This window comes from Misgurnus anguillicaudatus, chromosome 7, assembly GCF_027580225.2.
Source record: "Misgurnus anguillicaudatus chromosome 7, ASM2758022v2, whole genome shotgun sequence".
NCBI classification, from domain to species: Eukaryota; Metazoa; Chordata; class Actinopteri; order Cypriniformes; family Cobitidae; genus Misgurnus; species Misgurnus anguillicaudatus.
Genome location: NC_073343.2, coordinates 29,345,513 through 29,368,389, shown reverse-complemented (window position 1 = coordinate 29,368,389; position 22,877 = coordinate 29,345,513). Strand labels below are relative to the sequence as shown.

Below are 22,877 nucleotides of genomic sequence, written 5' to 3'. Positions count from 1 at the left end.
TACTTACATTTTAATTATGTATTTGTATATAAAGACAGTTAAAACAAATTTGTAAAAAAGTTTTTTTAGATAATTCCTGCCTATCCTGCCTTTAAAGCTGGGTTCTTTGAGAAGCTGAAAAAGGTTATATTTCTCTCACAACCAGAAACAGATCTTTAATGAAACTGTTTATATTGTGTCTAAAAACACTAAACTACAAATAAGCAACTCCTGTGCAACGCTGGCAAAGATTTCTGTAACTTGAACGAAGCATGTTGATGCATGTCTTGCGCCCATCCAATGCCCATGCAAGCATTTCCGCCTTTCATGACGTCATACAGCACCATACTTGAATCCTGCAATGTTTTTGGCACTCCGTCTTGCATCCAATTACTTTTTTGATGCTTTTTTTATGTTTAGCATAAGAATCCAACTCTTTTACAGTGTAAATACGTCAAAGTGCATGAAATAACTGTGTATTTAATATAATAATGGTGAACCTTAATTTGCATATTTTTTGTAGTATTTCCTACATGTAAATGTAATTGGTCGGAGCTGATGGTGTAGTGGACAGTGCTCCAACATGTTTTGCAGATGCACTTTCGGTGTCCCGAGTTCGATTTCTGTCTCGTGATCCTTTGCAGATCCTTTACCCCTGTACTTTATTTTCCTCTGCTTACACTGTCTGTCAAATAAAGGCAAAATGGCTTAAATATATATATATGTCAATTTAATTTGATATTTGAATGATCATCCCCTAAATGCATAGGTAATTGCAAGGAGCTTAGTTGTTTAAAAACTGCCTGCTGTACTGGAAGATGCCTGAAAGTTTGAAAGTCTTCATTCAGAAGTTTAAAGTAAAGCTTGTTGGTGTTATATATGCTGTTAGATACCCATCAGGAAGTACCTGAGCCTACTCATTATTCTCCTGTTACTGTGCGTGTGTGCCCGCATGTGGTGACATGTATCAGTTTCACTAAATTAGGTTATCTGTGGGTTTACTGGGGGGCCCTTAGTTTCAAATAGTGACATAAAACATTTAGTATCATGTGCTAGAATGTATTACATAAATGTTTCTGAAAGGGTTACTTACTGTGTGTTCACACCAGAAGCAGAAGAGATGGCAAGCGCGAGTTATTTACATATTTAATCAATGCAAAGACGCGAATAGGCATCCTGCGGCACGGTAAGCGCTGCGCAATTGGTGGTGAAGGCGCATCGCTGATGCAGCGTTCCGCGCAAGTTGATAAATCTGAACTTTGTTGGATATTCGCGGCGCGATTACCAATCAGGAGCTTGCTCTAGTAGTGACGTGATTACAGGAAGCGAGCAGAGTCACAGAAGCCCCTCCCATGACGTGAATTTCCGCGTGAATGTCTCGAATGACTAGAATTTTACGCGTGAATGAAGCGAGTAAACTCAAAATGTTCAAGCGTCCATCTTTTGCCGCCTCTACCGCGTCTGGTGTGAACGCACAGTTAGGCTTGCTTCGTTGTAGGATGTAAATGCTGTACAAATGATTGGACAAATGCAAATTGCCGAGATAATGTTTCAAAACATTTGTGATGTTGTTATTTTTTGAAACATTTAGGTTGGAGCTGCGCTTAGACCTGCTTTCCATGTGGATGCCCCTCCAGATGTCACTGCTAAAGCCTGCCAGGTGCCAAGTAACAACTTAAAAATTCACATTTTTAAATACTGCATCTGTTTGGACTTGCACACTTGTTGATTCAAATAGCAAAAAAACAGTTTTTTAGTATTAAAGGAACAGTATATAAGAAATTTATATTAATTAATCCTAAAATGGCCCTGATATGTCACTAGACATTAAGAAATCATTTTCATTTCAATTACTTATATCACTCACAACTGTGATCTGGCCAGGATATTATCATTTAAAAAGTGGAGTTGCAGCCCTCAACTGATGTTTATGTTGTCATGTTGTGTATTGACCACCAGTTGTGTGATTGCAGTACCAGTTTTAGCCTCAAGTTTTGTGATTGCAATATCCGTTTTGGCCACAATCCTACATACTGTTCCTTTAATTCAAGTCTTTCATTATTGTTTTACCAAATACATTTATTTAGAAGCACCGCAAGGTCCCAAAACAATCCCTCGCACTGTCATGCCTGTTTTTGAATCATTTGAATTCATGTGTTTGTGTGACCTACTTTCTGAAATGTCTCGGTTGTCATTCAGGTTTGCAGTGCTTGGATTGCCAGCGGGGTCATCAGTGACCTACGTGACCTGAGAAGGGTGCATCAGCTTCTGGCCTCTTCTCTCACCAAGGTTCAAGCTGGCAAAGACGTTCCCAGTCAACTCTACAATGAAAGCACCTTCACCATGGAGACACTGGCTGTGCTCAAAGCCTGGGCAGAGGTACTGAATACCACCAATAAACTACTAAAGTCAGCATGAACAGAAGTTGTGATCGTGTTTTTGTCTCTACTGTGACTTATATCAGAGTGAAATGGCTTGTGGAATGAGATAAAAATTTACCCCTCCATTGACTTGCCCACTATTTGCTTTGAAAAAATTTTTGCCTGATGATGCAAAATCGTATATACATTTGCATGTATTTTGATTAGTAAAACATGGATGAGATTTTGCTCTCCCTTCTCATAGGTGTACATTACAGCTGTTCAGAGCTCCAGGATGAAGGAGAGCCCAGGGAGCTGTCCGCAGGAAAGTGAAGATGTCGGGACTGCTGGTTCAACAGGAGCTGGTCTGCTTAAACTGGTCCAAACAGATCTGGCAACCTTAAGCCGCCTGTGGCTGGCTGCTTTGCAGGACCTCGCCCTGCTCACTCTGCCCCCACAATACTCCAGTCAACTCCCTTCAACAGGTCAGTCATCATAATCATATTACCAGACCATGACTGTAAAATCATTTCTCTGTTATTCGTTCTATTTGAGGATACGCTAACATGCATGATTGTTTGTCAGGTGGAGCATTTTATACAGCGGAGACGGTCGAACAGGCCCGTCCACATTACTGTAGCGCTTGGGCTACCATTCTCCACGCTACTGCTCTATGGCTCAACAGCACCGGATTCATCATGTTGGATGAGGGGCCCGCAAACTTCTCCCGACCGGTCACCCCCACCTCCATGGGCCAGTCCACCTCACTGAGCAGTGTCAAATCTCCAGAGGATGTCAATACAGATCGGCTCTACCTCATTCTGGGTGTGAATCTGTAAAAAATGTGATGTATTTAGGTCGTTAAGGGGATGTATTTCAATGTGCACTGAAAAACCATTGCTAGATTTGCTTTATTTACTGTTCTGTAACCTTGACCTTTTGCAGCGTACCACCACATATTTGCAATCTGAAGACAAGCAGTAATATCAGAAACTGCCACATACGGCTACTCAAACTTGTTTTTTTATTTATATTATGTGTTTATTCATGTCAAAGATGCCCACATGATCAGATACTTACTACATGTGCTGGTCATATAATTTGAATATCATCAAAAAGTTTATTTATTTCACTAATTCCATTCAAAAAGTGAAACTTGTATATTATATTCATTCATTACACACAGACTGATATATTACTGACAACTAAGGAAAATCCCAAATTCAGTATCTCACAAAAATAGAATATTGTGAAAAGGTACAATATTGAACACACCTGGTGCCACACTGTGATCAGCTAATTAACTCAAAACACCTGCAAAGGCCTTTAAATGGTCTCTCAGTGTAGTTCTGTAGGCTACACAATCATGAGGAAGACTGCTGACTTGACAATTGTCCAAAAGACACCATTGACACCTTGCACAAGGAGGGCAAGACACAAAAGGTCATTGCAAAAGAGGCTGGCTGTTCACAGAGCTCTCCAAGCACATTAATAGAGAGGCGAAGGGAAGGAAAAGATGTGGTAGAAAAAAGTGTACAAGCAATAGGGATAACTGCACCCTGGAGAGGATTATGAATCAAAACTCATTTGGGGGAGATTCACAACGAGTGGACTGCAGCTGGAGTCAGTGCTTCAAGAACCAGTATGCACAGACGTATGCAAGACATGGGTTTCAGCTGTCGCATTCCTTGTGTCAAGCCACTCTTGAACAACAGACAGCGTCAGAAGCGTCTCGCTTCTGGACTGCTGCTGAGTGGTCCAAAGTTATGTTCTTTGATGAAAGTAAATTTTGCATTTCGTTTGGAAATCAGGGTCCCAGAGTCTGGAGGAAGAGAGGAGAGGCACACAATCCACGTTGCTTGAGGTCCAGTGCAAAGGTTCCACAGTCAGTGATGTTATCTGCTGGTGTTGGTTCACTGTGTTTTCTGAGGTCCAAGGTCAACGCAGCCGTGGAAGTTTTAGATCAGTTCAGGCTTCCTGCTGCTGACCAACTTCATGGAGATGCAGATTTCATTTCCCAACAGGACTTGGGCTGCAATAGCACGTCATTCTCCTTTTCCAGTGAAACATTTATTTTTTTCTTGCTCTGTAATAACTTACAGGGGGTCAGTAATACAATTTAAAACTTACGATTTAAAGTGTTACAGCCACTGAATTCTGCTCTGATAGACTGGTTATGAGGTATAATTTTGAGGATCATAAAATGCACAAAACGTTTAACGATTCTCATTTAGACCACCATTTAGCACCTGAAACCTATATTAGGAGGCATCTTTGTTTTTAGTGCAATGATGTTTAATGTTCCACGTCTTTCCTTTAGGAATCAGTGTGGAGTTTTTGTGTTCGCCTCGCTCCGGAGACCAAATGGAAAACATCATCTCGTGTCTTCAGGCTCTACAGGCTTTATTAGAAGTGCCTTGGCCCCGTTCAAAAGTGGGCAATGATCAGGTATAGTATTCATTATTCATGTATTCAGACTTAATTGCTATGATGACCTTAAAGGAAAACAGCACTGTTTTTCGGTGTTTTACTATGTTCTTACCTCAACTGAGATGAATTAATACATACCTATCTTTGTTCAGTGCGTGCACTTAATCTTTGTACAGCGTGTCGTGAATGTGTTAGCGTTTAGCCTAGCCCCATTAATTCCTTAGGATCCAAACAGGGATGAATTTAGAAGCCACCAAATACTTCCAGGATTTTTCCTATTTAAAGACTGTTACATGAGTAGTTAAATGAGTAAGTATGGTGGCACAAAATAAAACACAATTTTTTTAAGGATATAAAAATCCTGACATCCCTATTTGGATCCTAAGGAATAAATGGGGCTAGGCTAAATGCTAACACATTCACGACGTGCTGTACAAAGATTAAGTGGACGCATTGAAAAAAAGATAGGTATGTATTAATTTGTCTAAGTTAAGGTAAGAACAAAGTAAAATATTGAAAACTGTGTTTTTTTCCTTTAAAATATAGTAACCAAGTAAACAAATGCAGTTGTTTTCTCTCTATATTAGTTATTAGTATTAGTCTTTTTTTCAGTGTAGTTCATCTCTGATTTAGTACTTCTTTGTTCCCTCTGTAGGCTTTGAGTGTTGAGCTGCTCAGCGTACTGCACAGGCTTATTGTCACTCGGGAATCTCCCAGCATTCACCTGGCTGTGTTGGAACTGGTGCGCCAAATCGTATGCGCCGCCCAAGAACACGTCAAAGAGAGACGTCACAGCGCTGAGGGTGAGTCTCGGCTAACAAAAAAGTCCAGTTCCATCACTGAATCCTTCAGCTTGGTGTTTAGATTATTTTGACTCCTGTCTGTTTGAATTCAATGTTCTTATGTGCTGTATTTGGTCAGTGGATGATGGTGCGGCAGAGAAGGAAACCGTCCCTGAGTTCGGAGAGGGACGGGACACTGGTGGTTTGGTACCAGGGAAGTCTCTTGTTTTTGGAGCTCTGGAGGTGTGTTTGTGCACGCTGGTCCGGAAACTTCCACAGCTCAGTCCCAAGCTGGCCGGCAGCCCCACGGGGCGAGGAGGACTGACCTGTTCCCTCAGCAACACAGACTGTATACTCGTCACATCTGCTCTGGCTATCCTTTCAGAACTGCCATCCATTTGTTCACCAGAGGGTAAGGCAGTCAAAAAAGTTACTTTGTATATTATGAAAAAACTTTAAAGTCTCCTTTTTAGGCAGTCTGTTCAATTTGGGATTCTCAATTTTGAAAGATCACAAAGACAAAATGATGGTGACACCCAAGTGGGTCGTGTTTGTTAGTAGCGTTTGGGAAATCTGTTTGAAACCTATTCATTCTGCTAACTCCAAAAGCCTTCATGATCCAAAACATGAAACATATTGTACCCCTTTGCAGGCAGTGTGTCAGTGCTTCCCACAGTGCTTTATCTGCTGCTTGGAGTATTGAGAGAGGTGATAAAGGTTTCTGTTGGAGCCGAGAGCGGACAGCTGGTGCCGGGCGTCCTGCAGGCCTTACGCACTGTTCTCACCTCTCCCATGAGCAAAGCCGAGAAGAGTCGTGGGGCTTGGACCGATCTGCTATGCAGTGCGCTCCATACACTCTTGGAGTTTTGGAATGAAGGTAATGCTCGCAGTTATACACCCAAATTATTCTCATTCGCAAATGCGTTAAATAATTTAAGGAACATTCTTTACGTACTTTTCTTTGGATTTCTGTCTTGCACAGATAAAAATGAGCCTGGAGTGGATGAGGTTACCATGTTGACAGCCCTCACTATCTTTCTGCTGTACACCGGTGCAGAGGTTACAGCTGTGGAGCCACTGCAGACTCGCTGCATCCAGACTTTTAGAGCCAGTCTGGAGTCTAAGGACCCTGTGGTAAGTGAAAGAGGAACATTTCGAGAGTCATTTAAAATGTAATGAACTCTTTTACCGCCATTGAGAGTTATATTTGCATAAAAGCAGTGTTCCTAATGAATTTTTTGTTAATCTGCAATACTGTGATTATCCACTAGATGGCAAATTATGAAAAACTGAGTCAAAAACGTTATTTACTCGTTTTAAACTCTGTGTATGTTTTGATAATCGTTCTGAATCGGATCTCTAACAAAATTATTTCACAAAAATGCAATTATTTCAGCTTTTTGATAAAAAAAGAAAAACACCCATATTTAAGAAATATATTAAAAATATAGATTGGATGAAACGTTTTTTTTCCCCCCGTTTTGTTTGTTGTTTGTTTGATAGCAGAGGGTCTTTTCTTTTATTTGATATATTTGTATGTTTATATTTTTTAGAAGAAAGTTTTTCTGGAAGGCGAATTTTGTGAAACTTTTTTGAAAATCACAAAAAAATGCTGGCGGGCAACTTTTCATAAAATGGCTGGTGGGGAATGAGTTCAAGGGAAAGTTCACCCAAAAATAAAAATTCTCTCATCATTTACTCACCTTCCTGTTGTTACAAACCTGTATACATTTCTTTGTTTTGTTGAACACAAAGGAAAATATTTTGAGGAATGTTTGCAACCAAACCATTCATGAGCCCTATTCACTTCCATAGCACTCTTTTTTTCCTACTATGGAAGTGAATTGGGCACATTATCGGTTTGTTTGCAAACGTTCCTCAAAATATCTTCCTTCGTGTTCATCATAGAAATTAAATGTATACAGGTTTGTAACAACATGAGAGAAAATAAGAACTGCTTACCTGGTAGCCATCTTGAGTGTCACAGTCAATTATGTCCCTTCCAACTATTTTTTTTTTTGGAAATGTTAGTTCCTTGATGGATTAAACAATGATTGAAAATGATGCGGAGGATGAGAACATTGGTCTTGGACACATTTATATTCCTTATTATTGTTTCTACATTTACCAATGATCACCAAATACCATATGTTTCTTTACTGTAAATGTTTATAGTATAACATGCACTGAAGCTTTTTATTTTTTAGATTTTTTAATTATAAATTTTCCATGTCAAAGAACCCAAATCCAGTCATGGACATGTTGCGGTAATGAAAATGTCCCCTTAAATGTGGAAAAAACAACAAAATTGGTTTGTATGATGTCATTTAAAAATCATTTGCAAAATAGTACATGAAGAGATGTTTTAACTATATGCTGCTTATTTTGATACTCTTACTTAGCATTTACTTTTTTATCAAAATGTTTCATGACACCTCATAAGTCTAATTTCGCGGTAATCACCCATATGTGACACTGCACCACAAAACCAGTCATAAGGGTACATTTCTTGAAAGTTAAGTTGAATAAATAAGCTTTCCATTGATGTATGGTTTGTTAGAATAGGACGACATTTGGCGAGATACAACTATTATAAAATCTGGAATCAGAGGGTGCAAAAAATTTAAATATTGAGAAAATTGGCTTTTAAAGTTATCCAAATTAAGTCCTTAGCACCTGAATCCAAATTAAGTTTTGATACATTTACAAAATATCATCATGAAACATGATCTTATCCTAATGAGTTTTGACATAAACAAATCTATCATTTTGACACATACAATGTATTGTTGGCTGTTGCTACAGATATACCCGTGCAAATTGTTTTTGTGGTCCAGGGGGCGTATTACAGAAAAATCTTAATTTTTAAAATCTTATCTTAACTGTTTGGTAACCATGGTAATTTCAGTTAGGACCTCATTTAAGACAAAATCTATTACAAAATAACGTTCCTGTATACATTATCTTATCTTAACTGCAGATAGGAAGTGGTATTTCAGAAGCATCCTAACTTTACAAAACATCCTAAAAACAGTCTTAACTTGAGGGTAAACCCACAGGTGTCCTAAATTAAAAGTGAAATGAAAGCTAGCTAAAACAATTACATTATGATAGACCTGCTAGAGAATGACATCACGTTGTTTAACCAAGTGCAATGTTTGTTTTTGGATATTTTTTACCTTCACTACATCACTCCCATTATTCACATTATCACAATGTTTCTCACAAGTGGAACGATCTTCCAATCTCTGTCATCCCTCATTATTAAAAAACAAGTTATTTTATCCGTGAACACTTGATAGGATCATACAGTACACACTTGACTCAGTATTTCTTCTCATGTCTCTATGAAATGTTGAAATGTACAGTAGTATCCTAGCACTTAAGAAGAATAGTTTTCTCATTTTTAAGTCACATTTGCTTAATGTTTAAATATAAAGGATTAGTTCATTTTCTTAAAAATTTCTTCTCGACTGAACAAAGAAAGACATCAACATGTGTAGAACCATATAGGGGCCATATTCACCTTATTTTTCACGACAACAAGGGCGGCGCCATTGCGCTCAGTTTGTCAACGTACTTCCGGCCGCATAGAAGAAGAGCAGCTGAGGCAGTGACTGAAGGCGACGCGTTAAGCTTAAAAAGTTCATTCAAGCGCCTTTATGTTTGTTTCTTACCAATTTTAACGGACGGGAAGCCGACTGAGGAACACCCTTATCCCAAGCAATGGTTCGACTACGATGTTCCGGTAACTTTAAACCACGCCGGGTGTTGAAAAGGTGTCCAGTTTCAGGTAAGCTATCTTAGCTAACTATGTGCTCGTTTGTCTAAAGTTAGATTTGTGAAGTCCGTTCTACAAATACAATTAAGATCAGTAACGTTAGTTTGTTAATGCAACTATTTTGAATGGTTTTAATTGTCCACCAATATTTATATATTTACGATAGTACAACGAGATATTATAGTACATTGCATTCTTACAGTAGCCCACGTGATTCCTACAAGTTACTGAGATTTCAGATGCTAGAATGTCAGTTCATTTCTCATTCAGATATTGATAATGACCTATTAAACAACGTATTATTTAACACTGAAGTTAAAGGCTGTGTGTATAATGTTACTGTCTCTTTTTAATGCATCTCTCTCTTACACACTGTTCTGTTTAAGTATGGGTGCCATTTATATATTAATTCTCATGATGCAAGTTTATTTAAAATACTAACATAAAACTGTTTATGGTTATATTGTTTTCACAGATGCATTGATGTGTAGTGAAGCAGAGGACAACTGTGAGGATGATACAATCAACATGTTCCTAAACTGTGATGCAGAAACACAATGGGAGGATCCATCCGTCTCTGACCACAACTACACTTTAAAATCACAACTCAACCTGAAGCAACCTACATCTGATATGGGAAAACAATGGTGCGGTTTCTCAGACAGGGCTTATCCTGGTCCCAGGCTAAAATGCATATTTGAGCTACAATAATTTAAAAACACCTTTTACTGACATACCTCAACATATATGAGTGCCATTGTTTTGTCACAAGATGCGCACCAGTCTTGTTTTTTTGTAAGGATTGTTTGTAAAAACTAAAATGTCCTAATATAATTAAGGCCTAGTCCTGTAAACCCTGTCCGAGAAACTGCTTCAATGTGTTGAGCTGGCACAAATGTACATATCTCTGCTGAGAAACAACCATCTTTGTCAGCTTTACAGAGGGTTGATATTGCATCCATTACACAGTCACCAAGCACTTTACCAGTACATACACCAACAGCTTCCAGATAAACACTTGGGATCAGCTCCTGATGACTCCGATAAAGCTGTGTCTTAATTTATTGCAGGGTGGTCTTGCTGAAAAGTTAGCTGTTTCTTAGTCTAGTTATCTTTATAAACCTTTACAGTGTGACCTGATTTTACCTGTTGTAAAGTTACATTAAACCTTCATATGTGATCAGATGTCATGCAGTGATATTAAACATTTACAATGTGAGCTGTTGTGCATTTATTAAACCTTTACAATGTGATCAGATGTTACCTCCCATGCAGTTATATTAAACCTTTACAATGTGAGCTGTTGTGCATTTATTAAACCTTTACAATGTGATCAGATGTTACCTGTCATACAGTTATATAAACCTTTACAATGTGATCAGATAGTATCTGTAAGGAATTTCTTAAACCATATGTGAGCTTTGTAGATTCCACTTAAAAGGATTTAAGTCTCCTGATTTGAAGGAATAAGTGTTGACAAGTTTGCAAATGAATTCTATCATACATTACCACATAAAAACGAAATAGTTATTGGACTGGCTAAGGTGCACATTTGCTTTAAAAAAGACGAAATCACTGTGTAAATATACATACTTTTAATAATTTTCAAAGCTGCTCCATCAACTCCTGACAGGACGAGGTAATATGTCCCATAGGTTACTTGCCGCGGCCGCTTCATATCGTCTAACCACGAGACGATTGATGGGACAATATAAGACTATCCGAGCGTCATATGAAGTTTTAACCGTCCTCCTAATTTAAAACATTTACAGCAGTAGCGATATTTGTCATTTCGCTAAAGTTATAGTGAACTACAAACAATCTTCTAACCACCAAACTAACCACCGAATGCACTGTGCCATATTAGCAGCGGAAGGCGGTTGACAAAATGCGGAAGAGCGAAGAATTAAAAAGGGGCGTGGCGGAATAAGGTGAATAGCACCACTATAGCACCACATATGGTTCTACAAAGCACTATATGGTTCTACACAGGTGCTTCACTGGTGCTTCACCGGTGCTATATGGCACTAAAAATGGTTATTCTATGATTACAAGCAAAGAACCATTTTTGGTGCTATATAGCACCGTTTGTTTTTAGAGTGTAAGAGTTGATAGCCGAATGTGATTAAACTATTTAAGATTTCCTAACTAGAGATTTGGTGAGATAAGATGAGAATCCTAAATCAACTTAAAATTTGCTTCTGTAATATGAATTTGCGAAAAATCCTAGTTTAACACATCATATCTTAAAGGTGCAGTGTGTAGATTTTAGCGGCATCTAGCAGTGAGATTGTGAATTGCAACCAACGGCTCAGTCCACCATTCACCGAAACGCATAGAGAAGCTACAGTGGCCGCCAAAGGACAAACATGTTGTTGTGTAGTAGTGATAAAACGCGCTCTGTACAGCATTTTGTCCATTTAGGCCTACTGTAGAAACACGGCGGCACAAAATGGCGACTTCCATGTAAGGGGACCCGCAGTGTATGTTGATAAAAATGGCTCATTCTAAGTTAATAAACACATAACAGTTCATTATGTAAGGTCTTTATACACCACTTATAATATAGTTATGTATATTATATTGCTATATTCTGTCTTTAGATCCTTCTAAAAGTTACACACTGCACCTTTAAGTTAAGACCAAAGTTTCTGTAATACGCCCCCAGAGTCACATATTTTTAACAACTTTTCTATCTTATATATGATTTCTTCATTAGGTGCTGAGCAGGAGTTATCAGTTGCTAGCATCTTTATTTCAAGGCCCAGCGACCATTTCCAGGCCGTTTATTCTGGCTCTGGGTGGCCATCTGGTGTCACAGCTGGAGGAAGTTGAAAAGAGTCGTCCTCAAAGCCCAGCAGAACTACAGGCAGTGCAAGATGAAATCCGAGCCCTGGAAGCACTCGTGTTTGCCGCTGATGAAACTCACCGTAAGTCACTGGCACTGTTAACCAATCAAAACAATGACATCTATTGTTACTGAAAGCCCAAGCTGAAAAATTCAAAAGGGATACGGCATTACCATGTTTTTTTAATCCGAGCAGCTCCTCAACTGGTGGCTGTGCTGCTGCCCCTCCTCATCTCTCTGCTGCTAGATGAGAACGCTTTGGCCTCGGCCCCCGCATCATCTCGCGCACTGCACGAGTCTGCTTTGAAAGACCTCATGCGCATCGGCCCCCAGCACTCGGATGTCTTCAAAGCGCTGATGGCCTCCTCTCCGCACATGAAAGCGAGGCTGGAGGCGGCCGTCAAGGGGAACCAGGAGAGCATCAACACTAAGACACCAGCCCCTCGAGTCATCAAAAACACGCCTAGCATTCAACTAAAGATCAATTTCCTCTGAATTCAGCATTTTTAGACATGCAATGCATGATTTGAACTTTGGCGACGTCAATATTTTAACGTCGTGTTGGTTTTATTGTTTAATCAGTTAATAATTTCTGTCTTTTATTAAATGTAGTGTTGCCTTTAAACTGTATTAACCTCTGTGAGGACGATCGGAGAAAATGCATTTTAATTCTGTGACATTGGGAGAACAGCTGAACCATGGGAGAGCATTTTTTTTACTTTAGTTTTTAATGGTTAGCCTGTTATTCATAGCATGCATTTTTGTGAGATGACATTTTGTCTGTATAAGCAAATGCAAACAAATCATTTCTTGCGGATATGCTGGAGCTTGCAACTAAACTTTATTCAAGATCAATGAATCACTGGGTTCTTATAAACTGGCGTATGATGACCTAACAGTTTTTTAGCTTATTTTTAATTTTCAGTATTTCGAAGACGTGTAGTTATGCTTACTGTATGTATTTATGGTCATGTAAGTGCATTTCTAAAAGGTACTTACATCTCTTATTATACTACATGAAGTCAATGCAGTACAGTATGCATTCAAGAGTGTCTACATGTACTGCTGTCATGCATGGAAATATAAGACCTCATTTAAGTTGCACTACTGGTGATTGAAGTGAAATGGATGTTCCCAATAGTTACAAAACAAATATTCAACAAGCATTACAATATTTACAGCACTATTTTTAACAGCACTACAAACTAATTTACAATGCAAATGGTAGACTTACAAATATTAGTACAATGTTTTTAATACTTACATATTGGTGCTGCCTTCTGATGGATTCAGTGATTAATTTTTACGAGCTTTTGTAACTGTACCACATATTTTGTATGTTGTAACTTGTACAGATTTAAATTTAGGGCATAATGTTTATTTTCTGATTCTACTGAAATAATAAAATCTAGTTTTGCGTCAAATGTTGAAGTTTATTTAAAACATTAACGGTGAGCATAGCATGTCCCAATTTTGGATATAGCTTTTCAATTCTTATTAGGATAACTGGAAATGTGTGTAATGTAGTGCAGTTGTTATTTAACCCTAATAAGACCCTTGGGGCCAGTCTTACCCCAAGCCACTTTTCGTTAGTTAAAAAACATGGGTCCTTTTATCTCAGTGGAATAAGATTTTGTGACTTTTCCAGATTATCTGTCAAGATTCATATAAAAACTGGGCTTGATTGTTAAAAAAAAAATAGTTCCTTGGGGTAAAAATGACCCTAATTGAAAATGATTGGGAAATGCAATTTTTTTTGTCAAAAAAAAATGTATGTATCTAGAATAAATTTGAAAATTTTAACACAGAAACACAGACTCACACACACATAAAGACACACACACACACCTACATTCAGTCAAATTTCTTTCGTATTTTGTAAAAACGGACATTTCAAAATGCATCAAAAACTATTCTAGAAAAATTCTATTCAAAAAATTCTACTATTTGAAATAATATTTATTTTTAATGTCCTTTCTAATGTTTATATAATTCTAATTTATATGTTTATATAAACATAAATTCACAAAATGTATCACTAAAGTAGTGATGTTGAGCAGTTGGCCACATCCAGTAAAATGAATGGGTCTTTATGGGCATCTGCTGGTCAAAACGATTGATTTCCTAAACTGTAATTCTTTTATGTTTTTTTCTAAACACCAAATGGTCGAATTCAACACATAACATCTAGATCAATATCTAAAAACAATTTAAATTAAATTTAGATCATAATTTATGTGAATTTTTTTTATAGAAATTTGATATTTTACAGGCAAGCTAATGGTGTAGTTGAGGAATTAAGTGGTAAACAGATACAAAAGTACTTTATATCTCCCAAAACAAAGCATTAATGTATAAATGGGAATTAAACAAACAAAAAAGATATATTATTTGTATCATTAAAAATGTAAATATTTTTGTAAACACTTTTTAAATTTCTGGGGTCATTTTACCCCCACAGAACTATAACGTGTACAGGAAAATCGGGGCTTATGTGTTAAAGGGATAGTTCACTGAAAAATGAAAATTCTGTCATCATTTACTAACCCTCCAGTTGTTCCAAACCTGTATAAATTAATTTGTTCTGCTGAACACGAAGATATTTTGAAGAATGTTTGTAACAAATCAGATCAGGGGCACCATTGACTTTCATTGTAAAAAAAAATATACTATGGGAGTAGGGTGGCCATTCGTGCCAGCCCCGCCGGACACATCCCGAACATGCCTTCGGGTCCGCTCCCCGGAAGCTGCGCTGGTCGACCGCACACGTCATCAAGGTTTAATATTTCGGGTTTAATTTCAAAAAAGCAACCGTTACATATTAAGGTAAGAATGAAACTACAATGACTGTATGTCTTAAAAGAAATAAATCTTAATTTTCTAATCTATTTTAACTGAAATGTGATGACGTATGCGGTCGAGCAACGCGACTTCCGGAGAACGAACCTGAAAACATGTTCGGGACGTGTCCGGCGGAACTGGCACGAATGGCCACCTTATATGGGAGTAAAAGGTGACCCAGATCTAGTTACAAGCATTTTTCAGAAAATATCTTCCTTTGTGTTTAGCAGAATAATGCAGAATAATTTATACAGGTTTGGAACAATTTGAAGGTGAGTAAATGATGAAAGATTATTCATTTTTCGGTGAACTATCATTTTAAAGGAAAACACCACTGTTTTTCAATATTTTACTATGTTCTTACCTCAACTTAGACTAATTAATACACACCTATCTTTTTTCAATGCATGCATTTTTAATCTTTGTACAGCTCCTCATGAATGTGTTAGCATTTAGCCTAGCCCCATTCATTCCTATGGCTCCAAACAGGGATACATTTTGAAACCACCAAACACGTCCATGTTTTTACTAGTATGTTTAACTTTGTTTAAGTTTGTTTGGAGCCATAGGAATGAACGAGGCAAGGCTTAATGTTAACACATTCACAAAGCGCTGTACAAAGATGATGAACGTTAAAGAGTGTTACTTGCTGTCACTACACTAGTATTTTTTTGCATTTTATGTATTTTTATGCAATTCCACAATAATAAGAAGCGTTACATTATTAACATTACATTCTAAAAATAAAAAAATAATACATTTGCAATTTATTTAAATAATTTAATGTTTGGCTGACTCGTTGAATGTAAATAACGAGGTTCTTCAGCGCCCCCTGTCGCGCGGTTACATTTCTGAGCCCTGCTGCGGAGCCTCGTGATATGCGGAGCCTCGAGTCGATCTCTCGTCGGCTCTCTCCATTTCACTCAATATATCTCACCCATCGCCTTCCCGTTTACTTTGACCTCTATCTTACAAACAACAGACGCAGGGAATGAAGAGATATTCAAGTCGTACCGTCTGACACAACTTTCTCCAGATCCGAATTTTCTTCACCTTTGTGTGTTTTTCATCTCGTTTCGTCGTTTGGCGATAAACGGTGAGTGTTTGTGTCACCCGACGGAAGGTTTATACCTCTGCCCGACAGACGAGCTCAGGCCTCGGCCTCTCACTCAACTTAGCCCCCGGCTTTACTGGTAAACACAAGGCCGCGTTCTTGTTACTTTGTTTGTTTGTTGTTTTCTACCTTAAATTGTATTTAAAACTTGTCGTATGTGTGGATGGAAAACATATTTATGTTCAAAATACATTGAGTATTAAGTGGTTGAGTTTATTAGATATCTTGGAAGTGTTATAGCAGGACGCAGTTTAGCTAAACCAAGCTAACGAAATACTGTGAAAACCTAGGCCTATTACAGGCGATATTTTTAATGGCTGTTTACTTAGTTTCTGTGGAAACATATTGTCAAAATTTAGACTTTTAAACAAATGGTGAAAAATTAAACTATATAGGAGCCTTGTCATGACGAGAAAGCATACATAAGCTATCTGAACTTAAGAAAAGGAGGCCATGAGAACAAGAGGATTGAACGGTAAAAAATTACAGCTTTTTTAACATTCACCAACTTGACGTTAAATCGCCCTTTTGAAGGTTCATAACATTATATGTAAATTATCAGACATTTTTGGGACATCGTGTTTGTTCACCTGATCGGATCTCACGAACATGTTAGATGGACGTAACGTTACATTACGAAACACGCGATATAATATTATATATCAGACGTTCTGTGCTGACCCGTGTTAACATTATGTAATGTTAATATACAGACCTTCTGTGATCAGTTTTTGGGGGGGTTGTCAGACCGGTATCATGTTGACATCGGTTGCAATTGAGTTGTTTCTAAACTTCATGAAATTAGACATTAGTCAGCTGACCTAGCAGATCAGATCAAATATCTTGAAAACGCCAGTCATATCAGCATTTAAAACAAGATGTCTATAAGTTTTTATTAGATGACTTGTGGATCACATGGTAAAGTTGATCTCCATGCTGTAAGCCCGACATCAGACACAATTTATACTTGAAATACTTAAATATACTTCCTTATTTACTCCAAGCTCCTATAAAAAGTCCAAAAACAGATCTGGTTAAGTTTAAAAGTGCTAATATTACATTAGTAAACCACCTGTTTTTTCTTTCTTCTGGAGTATTTGCTTAAAATGGTTTAACCCACGGCTATGGCATCAGAACTTGTTTTGAACGTACAAGTCTGAAGTTCAGAGTTTAGTATACTGAATGTATTATTCGGTTTAAAATAGTGCTGTGTAAGAGTTAAAATAATATTTTTTTAAACAAAGATCAACTCAGCTGTAATATATTACAAATATTTCATTTTGTGAGTGAGCTTTTCAAAATAACTTTCTAGTCACAGTCAGATGACTTGTATATGTTTACAAGAAAATTTTTGTAAAAGGAATAGTTCACCCAAAAATGAAAATTTAGCCCATATTGCAATCGTTCTCAAGCCAATCCTATTGTATTTGACTTTCATCTTTCATCCAAACACAAAGTTATAATAAATAATATCCTGGCTCTTTTCAGCTTTATAGACTGTTTCAGCAGTAACAACATAAACAAGCGGCTGTCGTGGTCTGCACGTAACTTCCGGTGAACTCCGCTAAGAATAAATAACAACAAAGTCCTTTAAACGTAGTTTATTTATATAACAAGCACAAAAGAACACATAGATTACCTAGGAAACCAAAACATTTGTTATTTTCGATGAGGCATTTGTTCAGAGATCAGTTTAGCAACTAGTCAGACCATTAAAAAACAAAACCGGAAGTAAGGTTCGGATCCAGACGTGTATCGCGTCAGCGCGCGTGCATCCGATGAAACCGTCTATACTGGCATTGGATAGTGCCCCATTTTTAAAGCTCCAAAAGGCTCAACCATCCTAAAAAAAAAAGAATCCATACAATTATTAAATGTCTTCTGGGGTGAAGTGTTTTTTGTAAGAAAACTTTTTTTTTTACTTTATAAGCTACGGCCGTACACGTGTACACGAAATCGTTGAGGTCAGGCTTAGTGGTCGACCGATATGAGTTTTTTTTTTATGCCCGATATTAAGAAAGCTGTATGGCCGATTGGTTGATATAACACAAATGTTATTACAGTAAATGTGACAAACAGAAAATTAGTGAACTAAATAAACGTTGTTATGCATAACATTTATGAAAACATATTTAAATTTATTATTAATGTGGATCTGGCATCTCGCGTTACTGTTTGGATAAGTGTGTTGAACTAGTGTGGTGTTGTGTGTTAAAAAGACTAATTATTGGTCATTTTACTGTGTGTCCGTTTTCGTAATGAAAGTCACTCAATGTAAAGCCAAACAATGAATTTAATTAATAGAGAAGTTTACTGGCCAATTGAAAAGATTTAACGACTGATACTGGGGGGAAAAAAATATCGGTTTATATATTGGCATCTGCAATATATTGGCCTATCACTAGTCAGGCTAGTTTTTAAAGGATGGTCATTTTGCTGCTTTAAAAATGGGGCACTATCCAGTGCCGTTATAAACATAACAAATTTTTTAATATAACTCTGAAACCGTTTTTACTCTGTTGATACTTTTGAAAATGTTTTTAATCAAGTGCGCCCAAATATGGTTTTCAAGATTTCTAGAGGAAATAAATTTGAAACATCTTTTTAATCTTCCTTTAATTTAATTATACTTTATTCTCGCCATGAATAGTGCCTTAGAAGCTGGTATGGCGTTAAAAAAGAAAAAGAAAGAAAGAAAGAATATAACTCTGATTGTGTTTGGTTGAAAGAGGAAAGTAATACACCTAGGTTGACTTGAGGGTGAGTAAAATATGGGCTAATTTTAATTTTGATGTTTCCTTTAAGGTTTGTGTGTTTTGTACATTTTTTCCAACTTCTTCTTTTGGCAAATTATGTTGATTCGAGTCAAACAGCTGCTTTCAATGTCAAGTTAACAGGACATTCTTCCTGAATCAAGTTAGTCACTTAATCTGTTGTTAAGTGGATGTCCCAGTTAGTCTCTAAGAAGATGGTGGATCTGAAGCCTTTGTAAAGCTACCCAGAGTATAATAAAGGACAGACGTTTGCAATTTCAAACAACTCTGGTTTATGCTCAAGTTTGGCTCGGTTTCTCCTGCCTTGCTTTTTCAAAACAGGGAAACTGTACTTGTTTTGTCAGCATGCGTTACCTTGTATGTTTCAGTAAACAGCCGCGCTGTTTGGCCTCTACTGTGTGAGTAATAGATGAGCTATTCATCATGCAAACCGCTGTTGGCCAAGCTTACTAATCAGCTAATAACAGCAATTTCTTTCAGTTCTCCAATTACAGACAGCCGTTCATCACGTTTATTGTCTGTTTTACTCCAATTACAATGCCTAAATCTTAATCCGCTCCACCCATTCTCTAATTACTCAGAGAGTTTTATTAAATTACTCAAGTTTGTTGGCCGTTCAAAGCCAAAGACACATCAAACAAATAGAAGAAAGCATTGGTTAATGCCTCAGGCAACATCACAGAGGATTTTGCGCGCCGTTAACTCTTGTCATATCCCAGATTTTATTTCATTTTTGATAAAGGTGAAGACTTAATGACACAACAAGAGGATCAGTGACTGCCCCCGTTTATTTCTCTCCTGCTACTGGCGGATGTGTCCCCAGTTGGGCCTGTGACCGGGTGTTGGGTGGAAAGGGAAGCCAGGCGTGATGGCGGACGTGGATCCGGACACATTGCTGGAGTGGCTGCAGATGGGACAGGGTGATGAGCGCGATATGCAGCTCATCGCCCTGGAGCAGCTATGCATGCTTTTGCTCATGTCGGACAACGTCGACCGCTGCTTCGAAACGTAAGTGAAAACCCAGATCTGTAGCTAGTTCTGATGTGTTGAAAAGAAGCAAAAGAAGTGTTTGTATTATGTTATTGTGATGTGTGCTGGTAGGATAAATTGCATTTTTAAAGGGATAGTTTGGCCAAAAATGATATTAAACTCATGATTAACTCACCCCAAGCTGTCCGAGATGCATATGTCCATCGTTTTTCACCAACTCATTTTTAGTTATTTTAGAAAATGTTTTTAATCTTTCAATTAATCAAATGTAAAATTACGGGGTTCATGTCCTTGAATTCCAAAAAATGTGCATCCATCCTTCACAAAATAAATCCAAAAGGCTCCATGATGATAAACGAAGGCCTTCTGAGGGTAATCCGTGCCGTTTTGTTGCAGAAATGTCCGCATTTAAAACTTTATAAACTAAAAAACCAGCTTCCAGTATCGCCGCCATCTTAGACTCGTCTGTATTCAGGACAGAATATCAGTGTAGTGCCGTATGACAAATTCGGAGGGGCGGGGGCACAGAGCAGGAGCCAAGAAACCTCCGTAAACTGCGTACGCTCTCATCTTAAAGCAACACCAAAGAGTTTTGGCTCTTTGCTCCCCCTACAGGTTAGAAGCGTAATTGTCCATTACCCACTGTCATAAATACTGAGGCATAGCTGGCTCTGATTGGATTGTAGGTCTGCCGTAAAGCAAGTTTTTGTAGTATTCACTCGGACTACAGGACCGCTACCCGACGGTTGGAAACTTCTTTAGTGCGGTTTTGGCCGATAGAGGGCTGCAAAGCGAATGTGAAAGTGCTGTTCACCCTGTTTAAAGTGGATGAACGACTGAAACTGTTTTGGAAGCGTTATTTTAAGGTAAAAAAACCTCTTTGGTGTTGCTTTAAATGTGGACTCGACTAAAATGGCGGCGTTATTGGAAGCTAGTTATTTTCATATATACATTTTTAAATTCGGATATTTCTACAACAACACCGCACGGGTCACCCTCAGAAGGCCTTTGTTTATCAGCGTGGAGCCATTTGGATTTATTTCGTGAAGGATGGATGCACATTTTTTGGACTTGAAGAATGTGGACCCCGTAACTTTACACTTGATTAACTGAAAAATCTAAAACATTTTCTAAAAAAAACTGAAAATGTGTTTGTCTGAAAAATGATGGACATATGCATCTCGGACAGCTAGGGGGTGCGTAAATCTAGGTTTAATATTATTTTTGGCTGAACTATCCCTTTAAGAAATGTGACCTTGTTTGTGAAATCCATGCTGAAGTTTTATAAACTTATTGAGAGTAGGAACATCAAAGTTTGATTTTAATTGTTTATTTCAAATAGTAGGCTTAATTGATTGCCATTTATAAGATTGGATGTTTTTTTAATTCAGTTGAGTTCTTCATTGACCTTTCAAACATTAATTTTATGTCTGTGGTAACCCTTCAATAGTCAACATCAATGATCGACAATACATAACTAACATTGCCAAAGAAATTAAATGGAAACTTTTTCACTGAAGTTTATTTAGTCAATGTTTTTAGCTTTTTTTAAGAATAGATCGTGTTTCATATTACCGTCAAATTATCCTTCATGTTGTAGCTTTGTTGGATTGCATATTAGCATCATGTTATCTTTCATATTGTGCACCCCTTGTGTCCGTTTTCTCCAGTACTATACAATTATTCATAAAACTTGTTTCTGCTGTCCGTCTACCCCAGGTGTCCTCCGCGGACATTTCTTCCAGCTCTTTGTAAGATCTTTCTGGATGAGAGTGCACCAGATAATGTGCTGGAAGTGACAGCCAGGGCCATCACCTACTATTTGGATGTGTCTGCCGAATGTACCCGCAGGATTGTGGGAGTAGATGGAGCCATCAAGGCCCTGTGTAACCGACTGGTGGTTGTGGAGCTCAACAACAGGACCAGCAGAGATCTGGCTGAACAGTGTGTTAAGGTAAGCAACTCCATATTGATTGCTGAACTCAGTTTATCCTAATTACAAGTGCGTCTAGGATTGTTTTATGGACTAATTTGCCATTTAAAGGAAAACAGCACCGTTTTTCAACATTTTATTATGTTCTTACCTCAGCTTAGACGAATTAATACATACCTATTTTTTTTCAATGCGTGCACTTTTAATCTATGTACAGCACATTGTGAATGAGTTAGCTTTTAGCCTAGCCCCATTCATTCCTATGGCTCCAAACAGGGATGAATTTAGAAGACACCAAACACTTCCATGTTTTCCCTATTTAAAGACTGTTACATGAGTAGTTACACGAGTAAGTATGGTGGCACAAAATTAAAGGTTTGTTTGGAGCCATAGGAATGAATGGGGCTAGGCTAAATGCTAACACATTCAAGAAGCGCTCTACAAAGATTAAAAGTCCACGCATTGAAAAAAGATAGGTATTAAATCATCTAAGTTGAGGTAAGAACATAGTAAAATATTGAAAAACTGTGGTGTTTTCCTTTAAAGCTGTGATGTTTATGTCTCTTCATGTTACAATTGTTTATTTGAACATTATTAAATCTTTGGTTCCAGTTACAAAAAATGCTCAGTGAAAAAACTAAAGTACAAACTAGTGCTGTTGTTTTTAAATCATGAATTTGTTGTCATCAGGTTCTGGAGCTGATCTGTACTCGGGAGTCTGGAGCGGTATTTGAAGCCGGGGGACTAAACTGTGTGCTGAGCTTCATAAGGGACAGTGGTCATCTGGTGCACAAAGACACTTTGCACTCCGCCATGGCAGTAGTTTCTCGTCTGTGTAGTAAGATGGAGCCGCAGGACTCTTCCCTCGAGACATGCGTGGAGTCCCTCTCTAGTTTACTCAAACATGAAGACCATCAGGTACTACATGAGCAAGATTTACCACATAATAAATGTTACTATAACCAAAAAGGACACAAAGCTCCATAAAAGTCATGCAAATGATAAAAAAATGGAAATTCTGTCACTTTTTGTATTGCTAAACACA

At 37.8% G+C, this 22,877-nt stretch overlaps 2 protein-coding genes and 1 long non-coding RNA gene across 10 annotated transcripts in view; all 3 read left to right on the top strand.

Moving 5' to 3' along the window:
* Window positions 1-12,675, top strand: part of heatr5a (HEAT repeat containing 5a) — a 40,850-nt gene extending 28,175 nt beyond the window's left edge. Inside the window, exons 26-36 of the mRNA XM_073869170.1 lie at window positions 1,571-1,639; window positions 2,179-2,358; window positions 2,605-2,824; window positions 2,925-3,164; window positions 4,660-4,787; window positions 5,425-5,572; window positions 5,691-5,963; window positions 6,204-6,428; window positions 6,534-6,685; window positions 12,052-12,262; window positions 12,377-12,675. Coding sequence (XP_073725271.1) covers window positions 1,571-1,639; window positions 2,179-2,358; window positions 2,605-2,824; window positions 2,925-3,164; window positions 4,660-4,787; window positions 5,425-5,572; window positions 5,691-5,963; window positions 6,204-6,428; window positions 6,534-6,685; window positions 12,052-12,262; window positions 12,377-12,675 — 2,145 coding nt within the window. The remainder of the gene's footprint in view (window positions 1-1,570; window positions 1,640-2,178; window positions 2,359-2,604; window positions 2,825-2,924; window positions 3,165-4,659; window positions 4,788-5,424; window positions 5,573-5,690; window positions 5,964-6,203; window positions 6,429-6,533; window positions 6,686-12,051; window positions 12,263-12,376) is intronic.
* On the top strand, window positions 9,071-10,551 carry LOC141365366 (uncharacterized). Its single transcript, XR_012370593.1, has 2 exons — window positions 9,071-9,344; window positions 9,808-10,551. It is a non-coding gene; the product is annotated as an uncharacterized lncRNA (long non-coding RNA).
* A 3,189-nt stretch (window positions 12,676-15,864) lies between the features above and the next one.
* Window positions 15,865-22,877, top strand: part of hectd1 (HECT domain containing 1) — a 37,675-nt gene continuing 30,662 nt past the window's right edge. For 7 of the 8 annotated variants that reach the window (XM_073869706.1, XM_073869702.1, XM_073869704.1 and 4 more), the window contains exons 1-4: window positions 15,865-16,117; window positions 19,652-19,917; window positions 21,619-21,853; window positions 22,523-22,750. In XM_073869706.1, the coding sequence (XP_073725807.1) occupies window positions 19,778-19,917; window positions 21,619-21,853; window positions 22,523-22,750 (603 nt within the window). In that variant the 5' untranslated portion in view covers window positions 15,865-16,117; window positions 19,652-19,777. Of the gene's footprint in view, window positions 16,215-19,651; window positions 19,918-21,618; window positions 21,854-22,522; window positions 22,751-22,877 lie in introns of all 8 variants that reach the window. The other variant, XM_073869699.1, reaches the window with a different exon arrangement.